The following is an 18,794-nucleotide window of genomic DNA, read 5'->3' on the forward strand; positions in this document are numbered from 1 at the left end:
TCACACATGCATAAACACACACACACACACACACACACACTGCTTCCTCTCCAGAAAACCAAGATTCAATGTCTCACTACCATTATAGAGTCGTACTGAACCTACCAGGTGTCCAGCTCTGGAAAGTAGCTGAGAAGCACCTTCCTTTCACATGGTTTACCATGTTAGGTTCCCCACAGTAAACTCTGAGTAAGTTTAGAAGATGAAGGTGCCTATGTCCATGAAGTTTTGTAAAATCTTACCCATATGTCCTTTGAGTGTTGTTTTTTCCCCTATCCCTATTTCAGGGCTCCAGTTAGCACTATGTCTTCCATGTCTCTTAGCTTTACTTTTGTTACTTTTTAAAAAATTTCTCTGGGCCATGTTCTGGACTAATGTATAACCATTTCCACCATTTATCTTATCAATGATTTTATTTTTTAGTAATTTTTCTTTCCATTCCATCTGTTATCTGCTGGAGCACATGAAGGGGCTAGTCCTACAGACCCAAACCTTCAGGATCTCCATGACAGAGGGCAACAAGATATCAACAGGATAACAACAGGATATCCAAGAGAAATCCCAGTGAGGATCCAACATGGATAGTATTACAGAAACCAGAGGACTCAAACCAGACCAGTGACTCTTTGCAATGAACACCTGAACATAACAATACGGATAAAGCGGGTTACTGCATGATCCATAGTATCACACTACAGCTTCCATGATAAGAGTTTTTTTTTCTTTTTTTCTCTCTTTCATTTTATTTTATTTGTGGGAGCATGTTACAAGGGCAGAGGGTAGATACAAAGGGGAAGGAAATGAGTGACGTGGAAATGCATGATGTGAAAGACACAAAGAATAAATAAAAATAAAGTTTAAAAAAGACCCCAAGAAAAATATAGCTTGGGTAGACCCCTTATACATACAAGGCCCAAGGCCCGGAGTTCTAATTCCTCCACAACAAAAAAAAAAAAAAAAACAAAGAATGAAAGAATGAATACCTTTTTGTGAAAAATATTGTAGAACATATTGGGATATTGACAGAAAATTTGCCTATAGGAAATTTCCAATTGCTTGTTTGTTTGTTTAGGTTCTGGCTATCTGTTTATTTATTCAGTTCTTTAAGCTATCTAAGAAGGTAGTCATTCTTCACTGACTAGTATCATGGTTAAATTTGGTACACATTTTTCTATTTTTAAAGGTCTACAGATCAATCTCTCTAGTCAGTCTCCCAAGGCACATTTCCTCAGGCAGCTTACCTGAACTAACTTGATATCTCAGAGAAAAGAATGACTCGTGGGTTAGAAACGAACAGGAGACCAGAAGTTAAAGAGAATCTTGATTGAGTTACCAAACTTCTCCTCCCCTCTCCTGCGTCATTGGTTAATTGAGGATTATTATAACACAGATTGATGTGATACTTTCCCCAACCTGTGCTATATCCCAGGCCACAAGCTTTCTGGCTCTCTATAATGTTTTATTATAATTATTGATTAGATGTCATTCTTAGAAAATAGCTAGACAGTGTCCTCAAGGGCAGGTCATCTAAACCTCACAATACATACAGTGTTCAGTACTGGTGACATAAGATTTATAAAAGATTTTAGTGTCGGTTAACACTGCTTATCAGTGGCTTAGCAAAGAAAATTATATTTTCCTCTGGTTTAAGGATTTGGGTTCAGATACCCCAGCTGAGGTTCTCATGGAAATGATAACTCTTTTGCAAGAGAAGTGCACAGAGGTGACACCAAAAGAACACACACACACACACACACACACACACACACACACACACACATATATATATATATATATATATATATATATATATATATAAAGGGCTTATAATACAGGGCAAGGCATACTGAATGTTTAGTAGGGTAATTTAGAAACATTATTATGAAGACATGAGGTTTACAGTGAGCATTCAACCCACTGAGCTACCACAAGCTATAAACACCAAAGATTGGCCCATTAGCTCAGGCTTCTTATTAGCTCTTGTAGCTTATATTAACCAGTAATTCTTATCTATGTTAGCCACATGGCTCGGTACCTTTCTCAGCAAGGCAGATCACATCTTGCTTCTTCGGTGATCTGGGCAGAACTGGGGAGCAATGGGCTTCCTCTTTTCTACAATTCTCCTGTTCTCATCGCCCTGCCTCTACTCCCTGTCTGGTTGACCCGCCTATACTTCCTGCCTGGCCAATCAGCATTTATTTAAAATATGACTGACAGAACACCGACAATTCTCCCACACCACTATGCCAACTAAAAAGTTTCCACAGTGTCCAGACAATGATTTTTATATTATCATTTATTACTTTTCTTTTTGTCAAATATTATCACTGGTTTATTTTATTTATTTTTGCATCTTTATAGCATTTATGCCAATGCTTGTTTAATAAATCAAAAAATCATTTTAGCATATCAGAATAGCAATATTTTAACATACTTATACTTAAAACAGCTGTTTTAACTACTTCTTGCTGCCGGTCTACATGTACAGGTAGACTTGTCGACACTTGAGCATCACTGTGGGATATTTCAGTGGTCAGTCTCCTTTCTCAGATCTTGCCATTATTCCCCTTTCTTCCCAGGAGAAATCTCCACTTTCCTATGGAGTTTATTCATGCTTCACGAATATATTCCAGCATTGCAGATCTGAGATTCGGCTAGGGTGGTAAAGGATAGGAATGGGAACAGTGTGCTGTTCAGTGTGTGGGTTTCTCCACTGCCTTCGCAAGCACTTGCAACCTTACTGCACTCTCACACGAATGTCTCTGCTTCATTTGTTTAGATGACTGTTATCTAACTCTTCTTCATTCCGTTTTTCTGTATACCAACAGCTGTGACAAAGTTGAGTGCAGCACCTGGCACACAGTGGGTCTCTTGGGAGTGTTGGTGGAATAAACAAGAAAATACATCATAACATCCATGTTAATAAAAGTGACTGAATTTTGGAAGAAGGAGTATTTGGTCCAGCTGTTTGCATGTTTTGTGTCTGCTGTCCACCAGGTGCGGTACTGGAACAATGGAGGAGAAGAAGAATCATCTAGCAAAATGAAAGTGGCAGGAAATCAGACATCGGCTGTGCTCCGGGGCCTGAAGAGCAACATGGCTTATTACACAGCCGTCCGGGCTTACAACAGCGCAGGCACTGGTCCCTTTAGTGACACAGTTAATGCAACCACCAAGAAAACCCGTAAGTAGATTCTTATTCAGAATATGAAGAAAAGACTGCATTGTCTGTTGCCTCCTTTATCATCTGAATGGTAGCTTGTCATTAACCCCTCTGCATGGTGAAATATTTCACTGCCACACCTCACAAACCCAGAGGCCTCCACATCGCTACCATCATAATATCCCTAAATCTTTAAGTAGCCCTTCCATTTGAACATAAATATACATTGTTGAGAAAATGTGCTTGTGGGCGTTAAGACTATCTAGTCTTCTTTTTATGTGTAGTAGGTTCTATTGGGTCCACCATCATAGGTCTTGAGTTCTTTGAACCTTGTGCTGAGCATAAATCACTGGAAGCTGATGACAATACCTAGGAGCCTACTTTCTAAACCTTTCTTTCTCAATATTTAAAAAAAGATTCCAAAATGAATTAAATGGTTAAAATAATCAGACAGTGAAGTCCACATAAATAGATGCACTGCACACTAAAAACTCTAACCAGCAATGCCAATGTTGTCTTCCAAGTTGAGTCTGATGCCTATAAATTCAGTTTAGCTCATGAGCTGTGACGATGTTATAATTAAATTCATCATCAAGAAAGTCAGTTATTTGCATTTCGTTACTTTCTCATAGCACGTACCCTTTAGCGTAACCTGTTTCTGTTATTGTCATCATGACCATGGCTGAGAAAAGTCATGTCCCAAATACGTGATGATCATTCCCTTTTGATTTTAATTCTAAAGGTGAGGAAATTGAGGCATGAAGGGGTTAAGTTCCTTGAGCACACTGGTGTTTTTCTTTATTCATAATTGTTTTCTTGATTTATTTTCAAAGTTTAGTTCGGTGGATCTCTGTGTTTCACTAAGTTTATATAGAACTGTTGTTCTTGGTTGGCATTTGAGCCACTGTTTGCAGATTACCATGTTGAAATTTATTTGAAAGCATACATTCATTGCCTAAACTGCTAAGAATGCTAGTAACATATATTAAAGGCAAGTGGTACTATAATACCAGTAACTTAAAGTACACATGAAGTGTAATCTTACTACTTTCCATGTTAATTAACCACTGTCATTTGATGAAGGGAATTTTTATGTTTATGCTTGCATTATTTATAAGGAGAAAAAGTGTATCTAGCAACGTATTAGCATAATGAACACTGCAGAGCAACAGTGTAGCAACAAAGCCATTTATTCCCTTCCATAGCATCCATTTGTGAGCAACACACTAATGTGAGGATTTAACATTATCCTTGCCTAATTACCAGGGAAAGTGTGGCCCATCTCTTATGAATAACACATAGTTAAACCAAGAGTGTGCTGTTTGAAAATGCATAAACTGAAAAATGATCTGCATTATAACTTCTCAGTAAAGATATTTGGTTCCCTTGATAATAATTCAATATTACTAAGGCTTAAATATTCCTCGGTATTTACACGTTCAGAGCCAGCATCTATAAAAAATGCTGATTGCAAAAATACATTTAAGCAGGTTTACTTGACTCTGCTCTAACTTAATAATCAATGTGATTGCTTGCTCGGAAAATTTTAAATGACGACATTATGGGCCAGCAAGATTGCTTCATTGGTAAAGGTGCTTGCTTCTGACCTTGAAGACCTGAGTTTCAGGGAACCCATCTGAGAACAGAAAGGAACTAACTCTCTCAAGACAAGTATCCTCTGACTTCCACAATGTGTTATGGCACATTCATATGTACACACACACACACACACACACACACACACACACACAATAAACAACTGTAAAAATATAAGTGATGAGCTTGGTGTATTAGGGATACAAAAGGAAAAAGTATCCATGTGTTAATAAAAATATCTTGATAATGTACAGGAAATGAAATGAAGTCTTCAAAAAATAAGCGGACCCCCTTTATAATGGAGAGACAGCATGGAAAGATAAATGTACGCATAACGATGATGATAATTACAGTTTTAACAGCTAACACTCAGTGAGCAATTTCTGCTCACAGTTCATAACACTGTTCGTGTACTGATTCTTAATTCTCATGGCAGCACTGGCTTGGAAACTATTCGTGTCTTCACTTTAGAAATGAAAAGACTGAGCCACAGGAAATTTAGATTCCTTCAAAAAGATGGTGGAGTAGGTGATGGGACTGTCATCCAGAGTCTGAAACATTGTTTGCTCCTCTCTTCCAATCACATCCTCAGAATGTCCACATCCCTTTCAAACCAGTGTTTATTATGCTTTTGCTCTGTGCTTGGTAACTGGGTAAGACGCCCAAATGTAGTCAGGAATCCAGGGCTGGTACCGCTGATGTCTAATGGGAATTTCCCCAAGTGAATTCAATCTCTCCTTAAAATAGTGTTCTCCAGTGCTGCAGCTCATCTAGGATTGGCACAGTGTTCTGTAAGTGTTGCTAACGAAGGTCTTCTAAACTGTATGGGAAATTTCATAACTTCATCAGTCTTCTTAAGATTGCATATAAAGAACATGCGTTCTTTTTGAAAAAATTATGCTAGTGAGTTTTAAAGCACCAAAATAAAATAAGATAGCATCTTTCACAGCTATTTCTGATGTTGTTACTGGCAGCTTTGAAAAAAATCATCCTAAGCATTGATGAGGTTTCGCTTCAAGTCCTATTGAAGAAGTTTTGGCAAGGTTCACATGATCGTCATCTGAAGAAATCATCTAGGTGCTGCAGTTATAACGAGCTGAGATACCATTTTTGATTCCCAGTGTGGTCTCTGTTTGCTCCTGTCATTGATAAACTATGCTGAGAGGCCTATGTGCCTTATTCACCCAGACTCTGTGCCCAGTCTTCTCCCAGCACACGTCAGCCCCTCATTAAATGCTGACTGGATGACTGAGTGGATAAATGAAAGCTGAAGAAGCGGGCCAGCTTGAAGTACTGTTATTAATCAAATGTATTTCCTCTTGACTGCACTTGGTGAATTCAAAATATACGCTGCAGCCTTTTACGGTCTAGTTTAAACTTTGCAAGCTGTGTGTCCTTGTAATCATGGAATTCAACATGCAAGAATTTCCACCAATGCGGCCTGTAGGTGTTGTCTCTGATTGTAAAATAACAGAAGGATTCTCGAGCAAAGTACTGTAGCTTTCATTAAACACTTAATTTTTGGCATCCAAATACTTGTGCTTTCTAAAAAGCATCTTTAACTTAACAGTAATTAGCCTCTTCAGTAATTGAAGATGGGTTTCTGTCACTCAAAAGCCAAAGAGAGGCAACTCTTATCACCATCCTTCTAAATGAGACTAATGAGAAAAATTACCGATGGCTTGAAAATGATAGGAAGTGCTGACTGCTAAAGGGAAGCATGTTGGCAGTCTCCTGTCCAGAATTCACAGAAAATCTATAGGACAAACAATCAGCAGCCTGTGTTATAAACCTCCAGTAGCAGTTCTGGTTGCAGTGTGCATGGTTTCAGGCCAACAACATCTTCAAAGTCATCTAATAGGATGTCAGACTGAGTCCGTCTTATGCTGAGTTCTCCCTCCTGTCCTTCACCTTGACTCTTATCCACCATAACAACCCCATTTCAACAAACAAAGCCTGATTATTTAAGTCCTTAGGCCCCAAATCTCTGGCATCCTTGCCTCTTCTCTCTCTCTCTCTCTCTCTCTCTCTCTCTCTCTCTCTCTCTCTCTCTCTCTCTCTCTCTCTCTCTCTCTCTCTCTCTCTCTGTGTGTGTGTGTGTTTATTATGTGAGAACGTGTGCAGGCCACAGCCTATGTGTGGCTGTCCAAAGAAAATTTGCAGAAGGCACTTCTCTTCCACTTTTAGAGTTCTGGGGATTTTACTCAGGTTATTAGGCAAGTACTTTACCCCTGAGCCACCCCTCCCCCACTCCACCCCAACCCCCACATGTTTACTCTTAATTTTAGTCCATCGAACTCACTAAGCTTGGAATTAATTGGCTTCTGATTTTATCAAGAATTTGCCACTTTTTCTGGGCTGGGGAATGACTCAGAGGAAAGTGCTCAGTGAGCAAGCAGGAGACCAAGTCCAAGGCCCTTGAAACCATAGCAGGCCAGATGTGGTAGCTCCAGTACTCTATGGAAGGCAAATCTCTGAGTTTGCGGTCAGCCCAGTCTACAGAGCAAGTTCCAGAATGGCCAGGGCTACATAGAGAAACCACATCTGCATTTGGTCCATTTGTAATACTTTCAGTATTGAGCCAATATGTATCTCAGTACTAGATAGAAAATAGCTTCAGATTTTCATTTTCTCACAATACCACTTGTTTAACCAGCCTAATTAAATTAAAATGGTGGTTAATTAAAATTAAAATGGCAATGATCTTTTTCAAGCAACAGTTAAGAGCAAAAATATTCTTTTCAGGTACTGTCACTAACCTTCAATTGCAGGAAAATCATCTTATTATCCTCAGGTAGCCGAGGAAAAGAGTGGAAAAACATTCTGAGTTCAGTATAGTTGATCATAGCAACCATGAGCTCTTAAAATTCCATATTTCCAAAGGAAATGCCAGCATTGCTGTGACCACTATGGAAATATAATCCATGAAAACTGCACACAATAATGTCCGCTATGTCTGCAGGCTCTTACACTGTATCCTTCCAGTGACATCCACTCATTGTAGAAAATGTGTAGAACAAAATCATGGAGTAGACAGTAAGAGCGAGCTCTAATCCCATAACCCAAAAACACCATCATAAGTACCTGATGGGTTGTGCTTCCTGGGTTTCCAGTCTACAGATGTTTTCTCCTTGGCTGTAAGCTTAGTGGCCTGTATACTATATAAGAACATGTGATGGCTGGTTTCAATCCTTAGTTGACACATTTTAGAATGACCTTGGGAAAGAATCTTGATGGAATGTCTAGATCAGGTCGGCCTGTGGACAGCTCCAGTTGAGGGGTAGGAGGGACATGTCCTGATTATGTTTTTGATAGAAAATATTCAGCCTAAAAGTGAGTAGTGCCTTTCCCTAGCATTGGATTCTGAATGGTATGAGAGTGGAGAGAGCTAGCTGAGTGGAAGACATGCCTGTGTTCATTTCTCTCTCATATTGGCTGTGGGTGTGATGTAGTCACTTGCTTTGAGTTTCTGCCTCAACTTCCCCACAATGACGGACTGTAGCCTGAAACTGTGAGCTGAAAATCGGCCCTTTCTGTCCCCATTGCTTTTCTGTCAGGGTGTTTCATCGCTCCTCCAAGAATAAAGCCAGAGCACCATGTATGTCTAATATCTCACCTTGACATCAGACCGCTACTTATTTAGCTGTCTTCTCATTGATAAATGTGTCTTATGCTCTGGCTTCACCCTGGCATACATGTGTCACTGTCATTGCCTCTTTGCAGAGAGACATCTATAGAACAACTGGGATCTCTAATAAAGCTGATGTTAGAAAACCAAACACAGAAAGCATCATGATAGATTCCAACAAAAAAATCCTCTTGGAATAGTGCTATGTTATTGCATGATACTTAAATTATTTCAGGGATTTTTCGACCTGTCACTTCATGTTGTGCTATAAACCTAATTAAATATCACCTTTAAATAAAATGAATTATATTTTATCTAGTGTTTTCCTACTATATCATACTGTCAAAATAGTAGTTTATTTGACAAAGAGAAAAAAGTCTGTATGTTTCAAGCCTGACAAGTAATTTTAAAATATAGACTACCTGTCACGTTAAGTCCAGTAGATCTGGCCTATGTCCGGCTGTTGCAGATTGTACTTTTGGTCGGGGAAAAGCACCAAGCATGAAGTTAGAAGTGCTGCAAGATATACTGTCAGTCGTCTAAGAACTTTCTCCCTTCATTGTTTGATTCTGTGCCTTCAAAGGCCCACAATGTGGCTTTAAAGTTCTCTACACTGCCGCTTACTGGAGCCACATTAGGCTTCGAGTGTACAGTGAAATAGTACCAATCATATGTGCACTGCTGTGTGAACCATCGTCAGAATTCTTTCTGTCCCTGAATTTCACTCTTCTACAAGTTGCGTGCAGCAGGCACCTTACTGTATTTGCAGGACTGGTTATTTCACCTAGCCTAGCTAGAGGCCTCAGTTGAGTTTCATCCACGTTCTAGCTTATGGTGGATTCCTGGTTGCTTTTAAGGTGAGCAATATCTCTTCCATTAACATGTTTTGTTTATTCCTCCACCATGGATGGAAAGCTGTAAGTAATTTGCCATCACCCTTGGACTGCTGTGAAGAGAGAAATGTTACGAGCACAGGTGTATACTCTCTACTAGCTCCATGGGTTGGGCTGATGACAAAAATGAGGAACACTACTACGGTGCAGCACACTGAAGATTAAGTAACTCATATCAAAGTACATTCTATGATGCCTAAGACATCACAGGTAGTTACTAAGCACTGGTTTGAAAGCTTAGAGGCTAGAAGAATGGTTCTTTGGTTAAGAATTTCCCAGACAGTGTTGCTGTTACCAGTGGTAGCAATGTTATGGGTAACATTTTCAACATTTTAAAAATTTAAAAGGAGCCATTAACTTCATGTTAAAGTGTACACAAATATGTGACTAGCATAGCAACCTGGCTGCTGAGTAACCATCATTGTTTGGAATGAAGCTAGAAATTAAGTTTTTATTTATTTTAGTATTTTAAAAAAGTAAAAATGGGGGCTGGAGAGACGGCTCAGCAGTTAAGAACGCTTGCTGCTCTTCCAGAGGATGCAAGTTCACTTCCCAGCACCTACAAGGGTTGAATAGTTTACAACACCCTGTAAATCCAGCTCCAGGGGATGCAATGACTTCTGGCTTCTGTGGGCACCTGTATAGATGTTACCTATACACACACAGTCAAAAATAAAAACAAGTAGACATAAACATATACATAAATAAAAATGTACATTTTTTAAATGACCAAATCAGACAAGAGTGAAATGAATCAGGAAGAGTAATCATATTCAAGGTAAAAAAATAAAACTTCCATATTAATTTACTTTTCCATAGTTTTTCTTTCTCTCTCTCTATCTTCCTTCATTCCTTTCTTTCTCTTTGTCATTTCAAAAAGTATTCCTATCACTTGTTTTGTGATTCATTGAAGACAAACTCCCAGTTATAGTCATTTCATTTCTGAAGCTGCTGTTGGGGTAGGTAATGCATCCCAAATGACTGGAACTTTTAAAAACCTGTCAGTGCACGCATGTTGATAGAACAATTCATGCTGAAGTGTATTATCTGAATTGCATCAAATCAAACCTGCCCTTTTATATAGTGCTGTCAGCCACATAGGTAACAGACTTTGGGATGATGTTCTAAATTCACTCATCACATCTGGATAGAGCAACCAGAACACACTGATTAATATTTCAAACCTAAGTAACTGTTATTGATCTTGTTATCACAGCCTTGCAGCTCAGACTTAGCTAACTTAAGCTCATTGCCAGTATACGTGCACAAAACATTTAAAGTTATGTAAAATATATTAGTAGGGGCACAATAAACTAAAAAGAAATGTTCAGGTAAGAACATCTTGTGAGGTTATTTATCCCATAATGTATCTAGGAGCCTTTAACATCTTTAAATCTAGCTATATTTCCCTCATGGCATGAGTCAATGATAACGTTCAGGAAATTATATGGAGTGGCACACTTTTAGATCATTTTACCATTGCAAATCCAGTTATTCAAATAATATCTTATGTTTCAATCTACAAGGGTGAACTATTTCAGTACTATTGTAGATAATTGTGGTGCTGTTGACAAATGAGTAGTACTATGTCTGCTTTGTCTTTGAAAAGAAACTGCATCCTTAGTATCCCTTCTGTTCTTTTTTAATTAAAGGGAACCTGACACGTAGCATGCCATCCAACATCCCACACATACATACAAACCCGCATGTACTAGCTACCCCTCATCAGTGTAATTTTCCTATCTTGTGGTCTTGTAAGAAGCTTAACTGTAAATTCAAGTCTATAAAACTCAGAGAGTTTCATTAATTCTCTAATGCAGTTCTCATTAACTTGTTTAGCCTTTTGCATTATTTTTCTCAAAAAATGATTTAAACTTGGAAAATGAAGACTTTAAAATATGGACTCTCTGCCGCGATTTTTCATGTGTGTAGCTCATGAAAATGAATCTGAGCAATCCTGATTTTTTTTTTTTATTGCCTCTCGTTTTTCCCATCTCATCATATAAAGAGACTGGCTTAAAAATCATCCACACTTCATTTCCTGTGACTTTAATCTGCTCTTTTGGCAATCTCTCTCAGCCTCCAGTAAGGATCAAAACAAGTGCCATGGCTGCCCTGCCTGACTCAGCAACAAGCAGCCATCTAGTGGTAGATGGAGGAATTGCCTTTCTTCTACTATCCACATGTTTTTGTATGGCGTGGTATGGTGTGGTGTGGTGCGCTTGTGGTATGGTATAGCCAATTTTCTCTTAACTTAAACACAGTAATCTTTGATAAGGAAATATTTTAAAACTCCTTAGTTATTTTTCCACATTCCATCTCTGCCCCATGTGTTGCCAAGGAGAGTCCTCTCCTTCCATGAGCCTCCTAGAATATTCAGTTGTCTGCTTTATCTGAAATATTATCCTGTGCCTAAATCAGGTTTAACTTCTCCTTTTGCTTTTCAAGCTCCAAGTCAGCCTCCAGGAAATGTCGTTTGGAATGCTACAGACACTAAAGTGGTACTGAATTGGGAGCAAGTGAAAGCGATGGAGAATGAATCACAGGTAACAGGCTACAAGGTCAGTTGTGATTTAAACTATTTTACACTTCTGGCTTTTGCAAACATGCTCCAAGGAAGGCTAAGTGGAAAGGAAAATTTTTAAATGTTAATGATACTTTTTAAATCTAATTTTCACATAACTATCAAGCTTTTCCAAAAAATAGTTCCTCAAAATCTGACTTGTTAAATATTGTCATGTGGAATAATTTTGCTTATATTGAATCCAAACATGATTGTTATAACTTGTATTATTTACTTTTAATGCTCACCAAATACTATCTTCCAAACAGCTGTAAGTGATGCCCATGATTTCCTGCCTCCCTCAACAAAAGAGATATTCCACCTGTCTCTGTTTGTTCTATCTCTCTTTGCTATAAGCATTTTGGGAGAGCAGAGGAAGGAGGTATGGCTTCCTGCTGTCATCCTTAGCAGCTTGAAGAGTTCCCTAGACTTCCATAGATGCGGTTGGCACAGATTTCCATAGATGTTGGAACAGATTTCCATATTTATAACTTAAACTCAGGAAAGGATTTCCATTTTATCCAGTTAATGAAGCATAGTTGGGTTTAATAATGATATGTTAGATAGTCTTATTAATCTTTAGAGTTAAAAGAATGAAAGGCGCACAGAAGGAAGATAAGACAGGCCCTAGGGCATTGGTGTGGGGTTCTTAACAAAAAGTAAGACATACCTAAGTGTAACTACCATTTCCTCAAGGGAGGGTCATGTTCAGTCTTTTTTATAATAATATATAAGCTATTATTGGGAAGCATCAGTGCGATTGTTGGGGGTTTCCTGAGAGGCAGATGACAGGATTGCAGTGGTAAGGTAAAGTCTAGCTCACAAGAATTATAGAAAATGGGATCCATTTACTTTATACAAAGATAGCAGTTTTGTTCTCAGAGAATAACTGCTAAAAAGGATGAAGCTCTACCCAAGTTTGAGACCCTATACAATGTAGAGGCCCTATCCAAGGTGTTATGCCTTCTGCATTAAGTCGGGTTCATTGTTATTTTATACAAATTATTTATCAGAAACAGAATGTTAGCTTTATGTGGTCATCCTTTATAACAAATGTAAATGGTTCAAAAATTTTGCTTCAAGGCTGGGGATCTAGGCTTCAATCAGATCAGACTCTGGAGCAAAGGTCTCCTTTCAGAAGTTCCATAATCCCTCTGTGTTTCTATCCTGTACCACTCACCAGTTCCCAACCTAACTTTTTTCCATGAAAAACGTTCAGTATTCACTCAACCTCCTCAGTTTTGAGAACATGATGATTCTACAGTATTTACCCATTTTTAAGTCCTAAAATCTTAGCTTGTAGTTCATTTTATATTCTAGGGTTGTAGAGACAAAGTCATTTTGGAGCAATAAATTTTGGAAAGGACATAAAAGATGACTGTATAAAAAGTGTGTTTGTTTATATTTTCTAGGTTTTCTATAGGACTAGCAGTCAAAATGATGTGCAAGTACTGAACACAAATAAAACTTCAGCTGAACTTTTGCTGCCTGTCAAAGAGGACTATATTATTGAAGTTAAGGCTACCACAGATGGAGGGGATGGCACCAGTAGTGAGCAGATTAGGATTCCAAGAATCACCAGTAAGTTGTTTGAACTCATTCACTCCTTGACTCTCATCAGCATCAATGAACTCTATAATGAGTCAGTGATTGATTGCTGCCTCTCCATTTTTCCCAGCATGCCTTTGGTTTGCATGGGACATGGGCTGTAGGGATGGGAGGAAAACATGGGAGAAGAATAGGCATTAAACACTATTTGGCAATATGTATTATTTGAACTCCTTATTTGGAGTTCTCCTTACATTTGCCTTAGGATTAACTTCCCAAGCCCAAATTCCCTAAGTACTTCCCAAACCCATATATGCTAAGCGCTTTTCAAGGGTAGCATTGAGCTACACAGAGGTTTTCACCCTTTTAATATTGCCTGGTGTGGCGGCTGAAGCAAATAATCTCCAGACTCAGGAGTCCCAACCCAGAGAATCCTGAGCTCCAGACCAGCCAAGGCTAGTTAGTTCAAGGACATGCTGGGTTACCATAGTGAAAATCTGTCTTTTCCCAGTCGTTTGTCCCTTTCTAATTGCAGGCAAAATAATAGGTCTTTCAATAGAAAAAAATTAACATTTAAAAGATCATAATATATTTATATGTAATGGATAGAGAGACAGGATTTTAAAAATACATCTTTTTAATGTCCCAGGAGCTTCATGCTAACTTTTTTTTTCTGAAAATCCAAAGAAATTTATTCTACTATGGAAATTTCCATTTCTGAGTTAAGGGAAACAGACTTGTGCATACATATTTTCTCAGTGAGAAGGCAAAATAGATTTTATTTTTACTTTTAAATCCTGTCTGGAGTCCTCCCGCCTTCACTGGAAATCCTGTCTTGTTTTACTTTGCCCTGTGCTTCCCAGTGACACAGATAGGACGGCTCCACCCTTCCATGTATAGATCTCAACCCCGTCCACAGTAGTGGACAATCAAGAGCGCAGCGACAGTCTTTAATCTTTAAAACAAAGGAACTGACGCTAAGGAGGAGAAATTTTATTTTTCTGTGGAAATATCATGACTAAAACACACAACTCCAACAATCAAAGGAAAATGGCAGATAACTATTCCACATTTAACTGTGCAAGTTAGTCTGTAAAAGTCATTTCAGACTGGGTAAGTTTATCCCCAACATTTGTGCAATTCAATGAAGTCTGTTGAGTAGACCAAAAAAATAAATTTACATTTGAGTACTTTAAATTTGTTTTAAAGATAATAAAAATTGTGTATGTATGTGTGCATGCTTGTGTGTATGTGTGTGTACATGTGTGTGTGCATGCGTGTGGGGGGAGAGGGTGTGTGTTTGTGTGTGCGTGTGTACGTGTGTGTGTGTGTGCATGTGTGCATGCATGCATGTGGGGGAGGGTATGAGTATGTGCATGTGTATTTGTGTGTGTATGTGTGTATGCATGTGTGTGTGCACGCGTGCATGTGTGCGTGTGGCTGCAAGTGCCTCTGTAGGCCAAAAGAGGATGCCATTCAGATCACCTGGATAGAGTTACAGGTAGCTGTGAGGTTTTGAGCAACCCAGCATGGAGGCTGTGAACTGAGCTCTGGTCCTCTCCAAGAGCATTTCTCTTAATTTCTGAGCCATCTCATCTCTTCAGCCCACATTGTTTTAACTTTCAAAATACGGATCACGTGCTTCTTATTCGTCAATAGTGTGAGTTGTAGAGCAGAAATAAGAGTATAGACAGTGGGACAGGTAATATGACTAAGCACTGTGCTTCTTTAGAGAGAAGCAAAGAGAGACTTTCGTTAGGGGACTACTCTTCCCTCTGCCTGCTTTCTCCCTTATATCTACAATAAACTATCTTCTCCATACTAGGAAGAGTCATGTCCCCCTCCTTTTGTTTCATTTTCTCATTCAATAACATCAGAATAGTGTAGAACACGTGACCCTGCCTTGTTGCTGACCTTGTGCAGTCAGAACATTACACAGGGTGGCCTGTGGAAATGGAGTTTCTATCGATTCATTTACAGAGATGATGCTTCATAGTAGGCATAAATTATATCTGCATAGGGACAAACAATTTTCTAAACCTCTATCCCATGAATCTTTGTTTAATTAAACTATCAAATTATCTCACCAGTTCTTTGTAATCAAGTCTAATCATTTTCGCAATGATGAAGTTGTTTTTCCAATTTCAATTAAAGTTTAAGTATATGAAATGAACAGATTGGAGGCATTCACTAACTTGGACATATTGATCTCTTATAGGTAATTTTGGCAGCCAGCATGTGCAATAAAGGGGAATAATAAATAATTGTGATCCTAGTATATATATATATATATATATATATATATATATATATATTTTTTTTTTTTTGATAGAGCAGGCATTACTTTTGTTCTAAGTGTGAAAATACTATTTTTTGGCAGGGGGAAATTAAAACATGACTTCTCTGTGTAGTCATGGCTGTCCTGAAACTCATTCTGTAGACCAGGCTGGTTTCTAACTCAGAGATTTGTCTGTCTCTGCATTCTGAGTGTGAGGATTAAAGGTGTGTGCCACGACCACCCATTTCAAACTACTTTTATAAACCTATCACAATCTGGCTTTTTAAAACTACAGAAACATATTCCTCATGGTTTCAGAGGCTAGAAAATTTAAGGTTAAAGTACCTACACAAATTCACAAACATATTCAAATTATTCCATACTCAAATTTTACCATGGAAACTGAGATTCCCTGCTTGGGTTCTTAGTCTCATTAACAAAAGAATATAGAAATGAACTCAATACCTCACTTGAGTGAAATTTTATTAGAGTTTAGGAGAAAAAAACAGGGTAGGCAAACTGCCAATCTGACAACTGCCAGGAGGAGGGAGATGGAGAAGAGGGAGAAGAAAAGGTCATGCCTTTTGCAATGGAGGCCACTAAGCAGATTCACAACAAAACAGCAACAACAATGAAAAGGAGCTCGAGAGCCTCAAAGAATGAGTAACAAAGCCAAGAGAGCCTGGGAGTGTTTGCTCAGGCTTTTGGCCAGTATCCAAACATGAGACAAAGAAAACTTTAAAAAAAAATAATAATAATAATTAGAACTCTAAAGTAAGCAGCACACATGGCTAGCCTCCATTATCTCCCTGATAGGGGGTCTGCTAGTGTTTTCACTAAGGGACTTCTGGAATGTAAAAGTACATCATTTTATTCAGTATAATTGTTCCTCCTCTTAGTATGACTTCAGAAGACTCAGATTTCCTTGGGTAGTGGACTCCTAGCTAGGTAATTAAATGGCCTAGACATAGTAATAGAATGTATAGTCAATTCTTTTGACCAAAAGGAAGTAGATCTGCCCTAAAGGGTCTCAACACAGCCCTATTGCCATCTCAGGAGTAAGAAATCTAATGCTTATGATTGAGTTACAAGGAAACCTTGGGTTGAAGTTCAAAGTTTCAAAGATCTGCAAGGCTACTTTATACTGTAGCATGACTATTATCACAGCTAAAGACAGGATTTCAGCATGATTCCAGAGAGAACAGAAACATTCAGTCTACAGTGTCCTAAATACCTTTACTAATGAACCGTTTATCATCTTTGACAGGTATGGATGCAAGAGGATCAACATCAGCCATTTCTAACATACACCCTGTGTCAGGTTATATACCTGTCCTACTGTTCTTTATTGTAAATGCTTTGTGGTGATAGGGATTTTTTTGTATTTACTGGAAATTTAATTGGTTACCCAAAAAGTACTTTCTGAAACCGTGATTATGCATGTTTTTTCAGCTATGTGTTTTTAAATTTCTACTCCATTATAGGTAAAATATGAATATAATAAAAACAGTAAATCCTTTTAGAGGAATCTAAAATGCCTTAATATTTGCTTGGTAAACCAAAGGAATTTGCAAGTCACATACTGCAAACTTTTGATATAAATATTCTTACAGTATGAGTTTAAGCGCTGCCTATGTGTGAGGTAATACAAACACAGGATACACACGCAAAAACACACAGTGAACACATGATATGTAGAAACAAATAATATATGTACAGTACACACAGAGAGACACACACAAACACACAGCTTTTCTGTACTAAAAAAAGTCATTTATTCCGAATATTCTTTTCCCATTATTACAACATCACCTATCATTTTAAAATTACCAGTTTGAACCCATCAGAGTAAAAATGCAATTAGACAGCTATTACGCTGGAAGGGAGTGGCCAGTGATTCCATAGGGTATTGTTAGAAAATGCCACTCTGAGCTTGGACAAGTGACGTTTGCCTCAATGTCCTACTGTATGTCTGCAAGATTTTCCTAATCACTTCATCCTCTCATCTCTGTTATTCATCCTAGGAAATGAGGTGATAATATTTCAACTATATGCTTTTACAGCAAGAATTAGTTGTTAAAAAAAAACATAGAGGGGGGTATGAAAAGCACAATTTCCCCACCATGTGCGTGTTCCTGTGAAGAATTTTACATGAACTTCCTAAAGTGACCTGCAAGCCAGGCATGTTTTTGAAGCTGGCTGGTATTGCATGCTCTCAGTAGGGATTATCTGTCTAATTCAACGATGGAAACTGAATCTGAGTGATATTATCTTTTGGTTTTATATACATATATATACAGGAAAAGATGGTACCTGGAAATGAGTACATTTCATCCTGTCCTAAATTAAAATAAAATTAATTAAGGACTCATTCCCTTCCCATGTAAAAATAAGCTTTCAGGCTTAAAAAAAAAAAACCCAGTAGAGAAAAGAAGGAACAAACTGTATCTTAACCCAAATATGAAACAAAATGCACACAATTCTTCATTTCCAATTGCTGATTCCATTAAGGGGCCCTCTCTCTGTTTGGATGGCAGAGATGGTTTTTGAATGAAATCCCACTGTCTGTCTCATCAAGTCAGGCAGGCTTTTTCGTTCCCAAGTTAAATTTGTAATAGAACATGGTGATGCTGCTGGCTTTGATATGGATGACTCAGACTCTCAATATGTGGTTTGCAAAAGACTGTGGAAGACATGACTTCACAGCAATATGTAAAAAGTATATGAAAATCAGCAGATTGAGTGTTAGACATTCAAAATCAATTTTTTACCTCTTGCCTACCAATTGCATATTTTGCTGGAATTTGCTCATATTACCAAAGGTAGCAAAATTAGACACCGATGAGGTAGCTCATAAGGAACACTAAAAATTAGCCAGATGCTGATACCATTTTAATGCACCAACCTTTCTTTGGAGATTCCATTTAAGACAAGGTCACTCTGTAAAAAAGGAGAATGATTTTCTTTTACGCTTCTCTGTAGGGCTTGTATATATTGTACATATCTAGAAATCTGAATGACTAGTTGATTTCATATGACCATTGTTATTTCCAGTCAAAATGTGGGGAAACACTTTCTCCAACCCCTGTGCTTTATAGTACATGTAACTGAACTATACCTTTTTT

General features: G+C 38.1%; 1 protein-coding gene across 1 annotated transcript in view; it reads left to right on the top strand.

The window, feature by feature from the left end:
• Positions 1-17,037, top strand: part of Cntn3 (contactin 3) — a 313,843-nt gene extending 296,806 nt beyond the window's left edge. Inside the window, exons 19-22 of the mRNA XM_038319459.1 lie at positions 2,998-3,184; positions 11,729-11,841; positions 13,256-13,424; positions 16,937-17,037. Of these exons, the coding sequence (XP_038175387.1) occupies positions 2,998-3,184; positions 11,729-11,841; positions 13,256-13,424; positions 16,937-17,037 (570 nt within the window). The remainder of the gene's footprint in view (positions 1-2,997; positions 3,185-11,728; positions 11,842-13,255; positions 13,425-16,936) is intronic.
• Positions 17,038-18,794: the final 1,757 nt, after the last annotated feature.

The sequence above is a fragment of the Arvicola amphibius genome, chromosome 2 (assembly GCF_903992535.2).
Source record: "Arvicola amphibius chromosome 2, mArvAmp1.2, whole genome shotgun sequence".
NCBI classification, from domain to species: Eukaryota; Metazoa; Chordata; class Mammalia; order Rodentia; family Cricetidae; genus Arvicola; species Arvicola amphibius.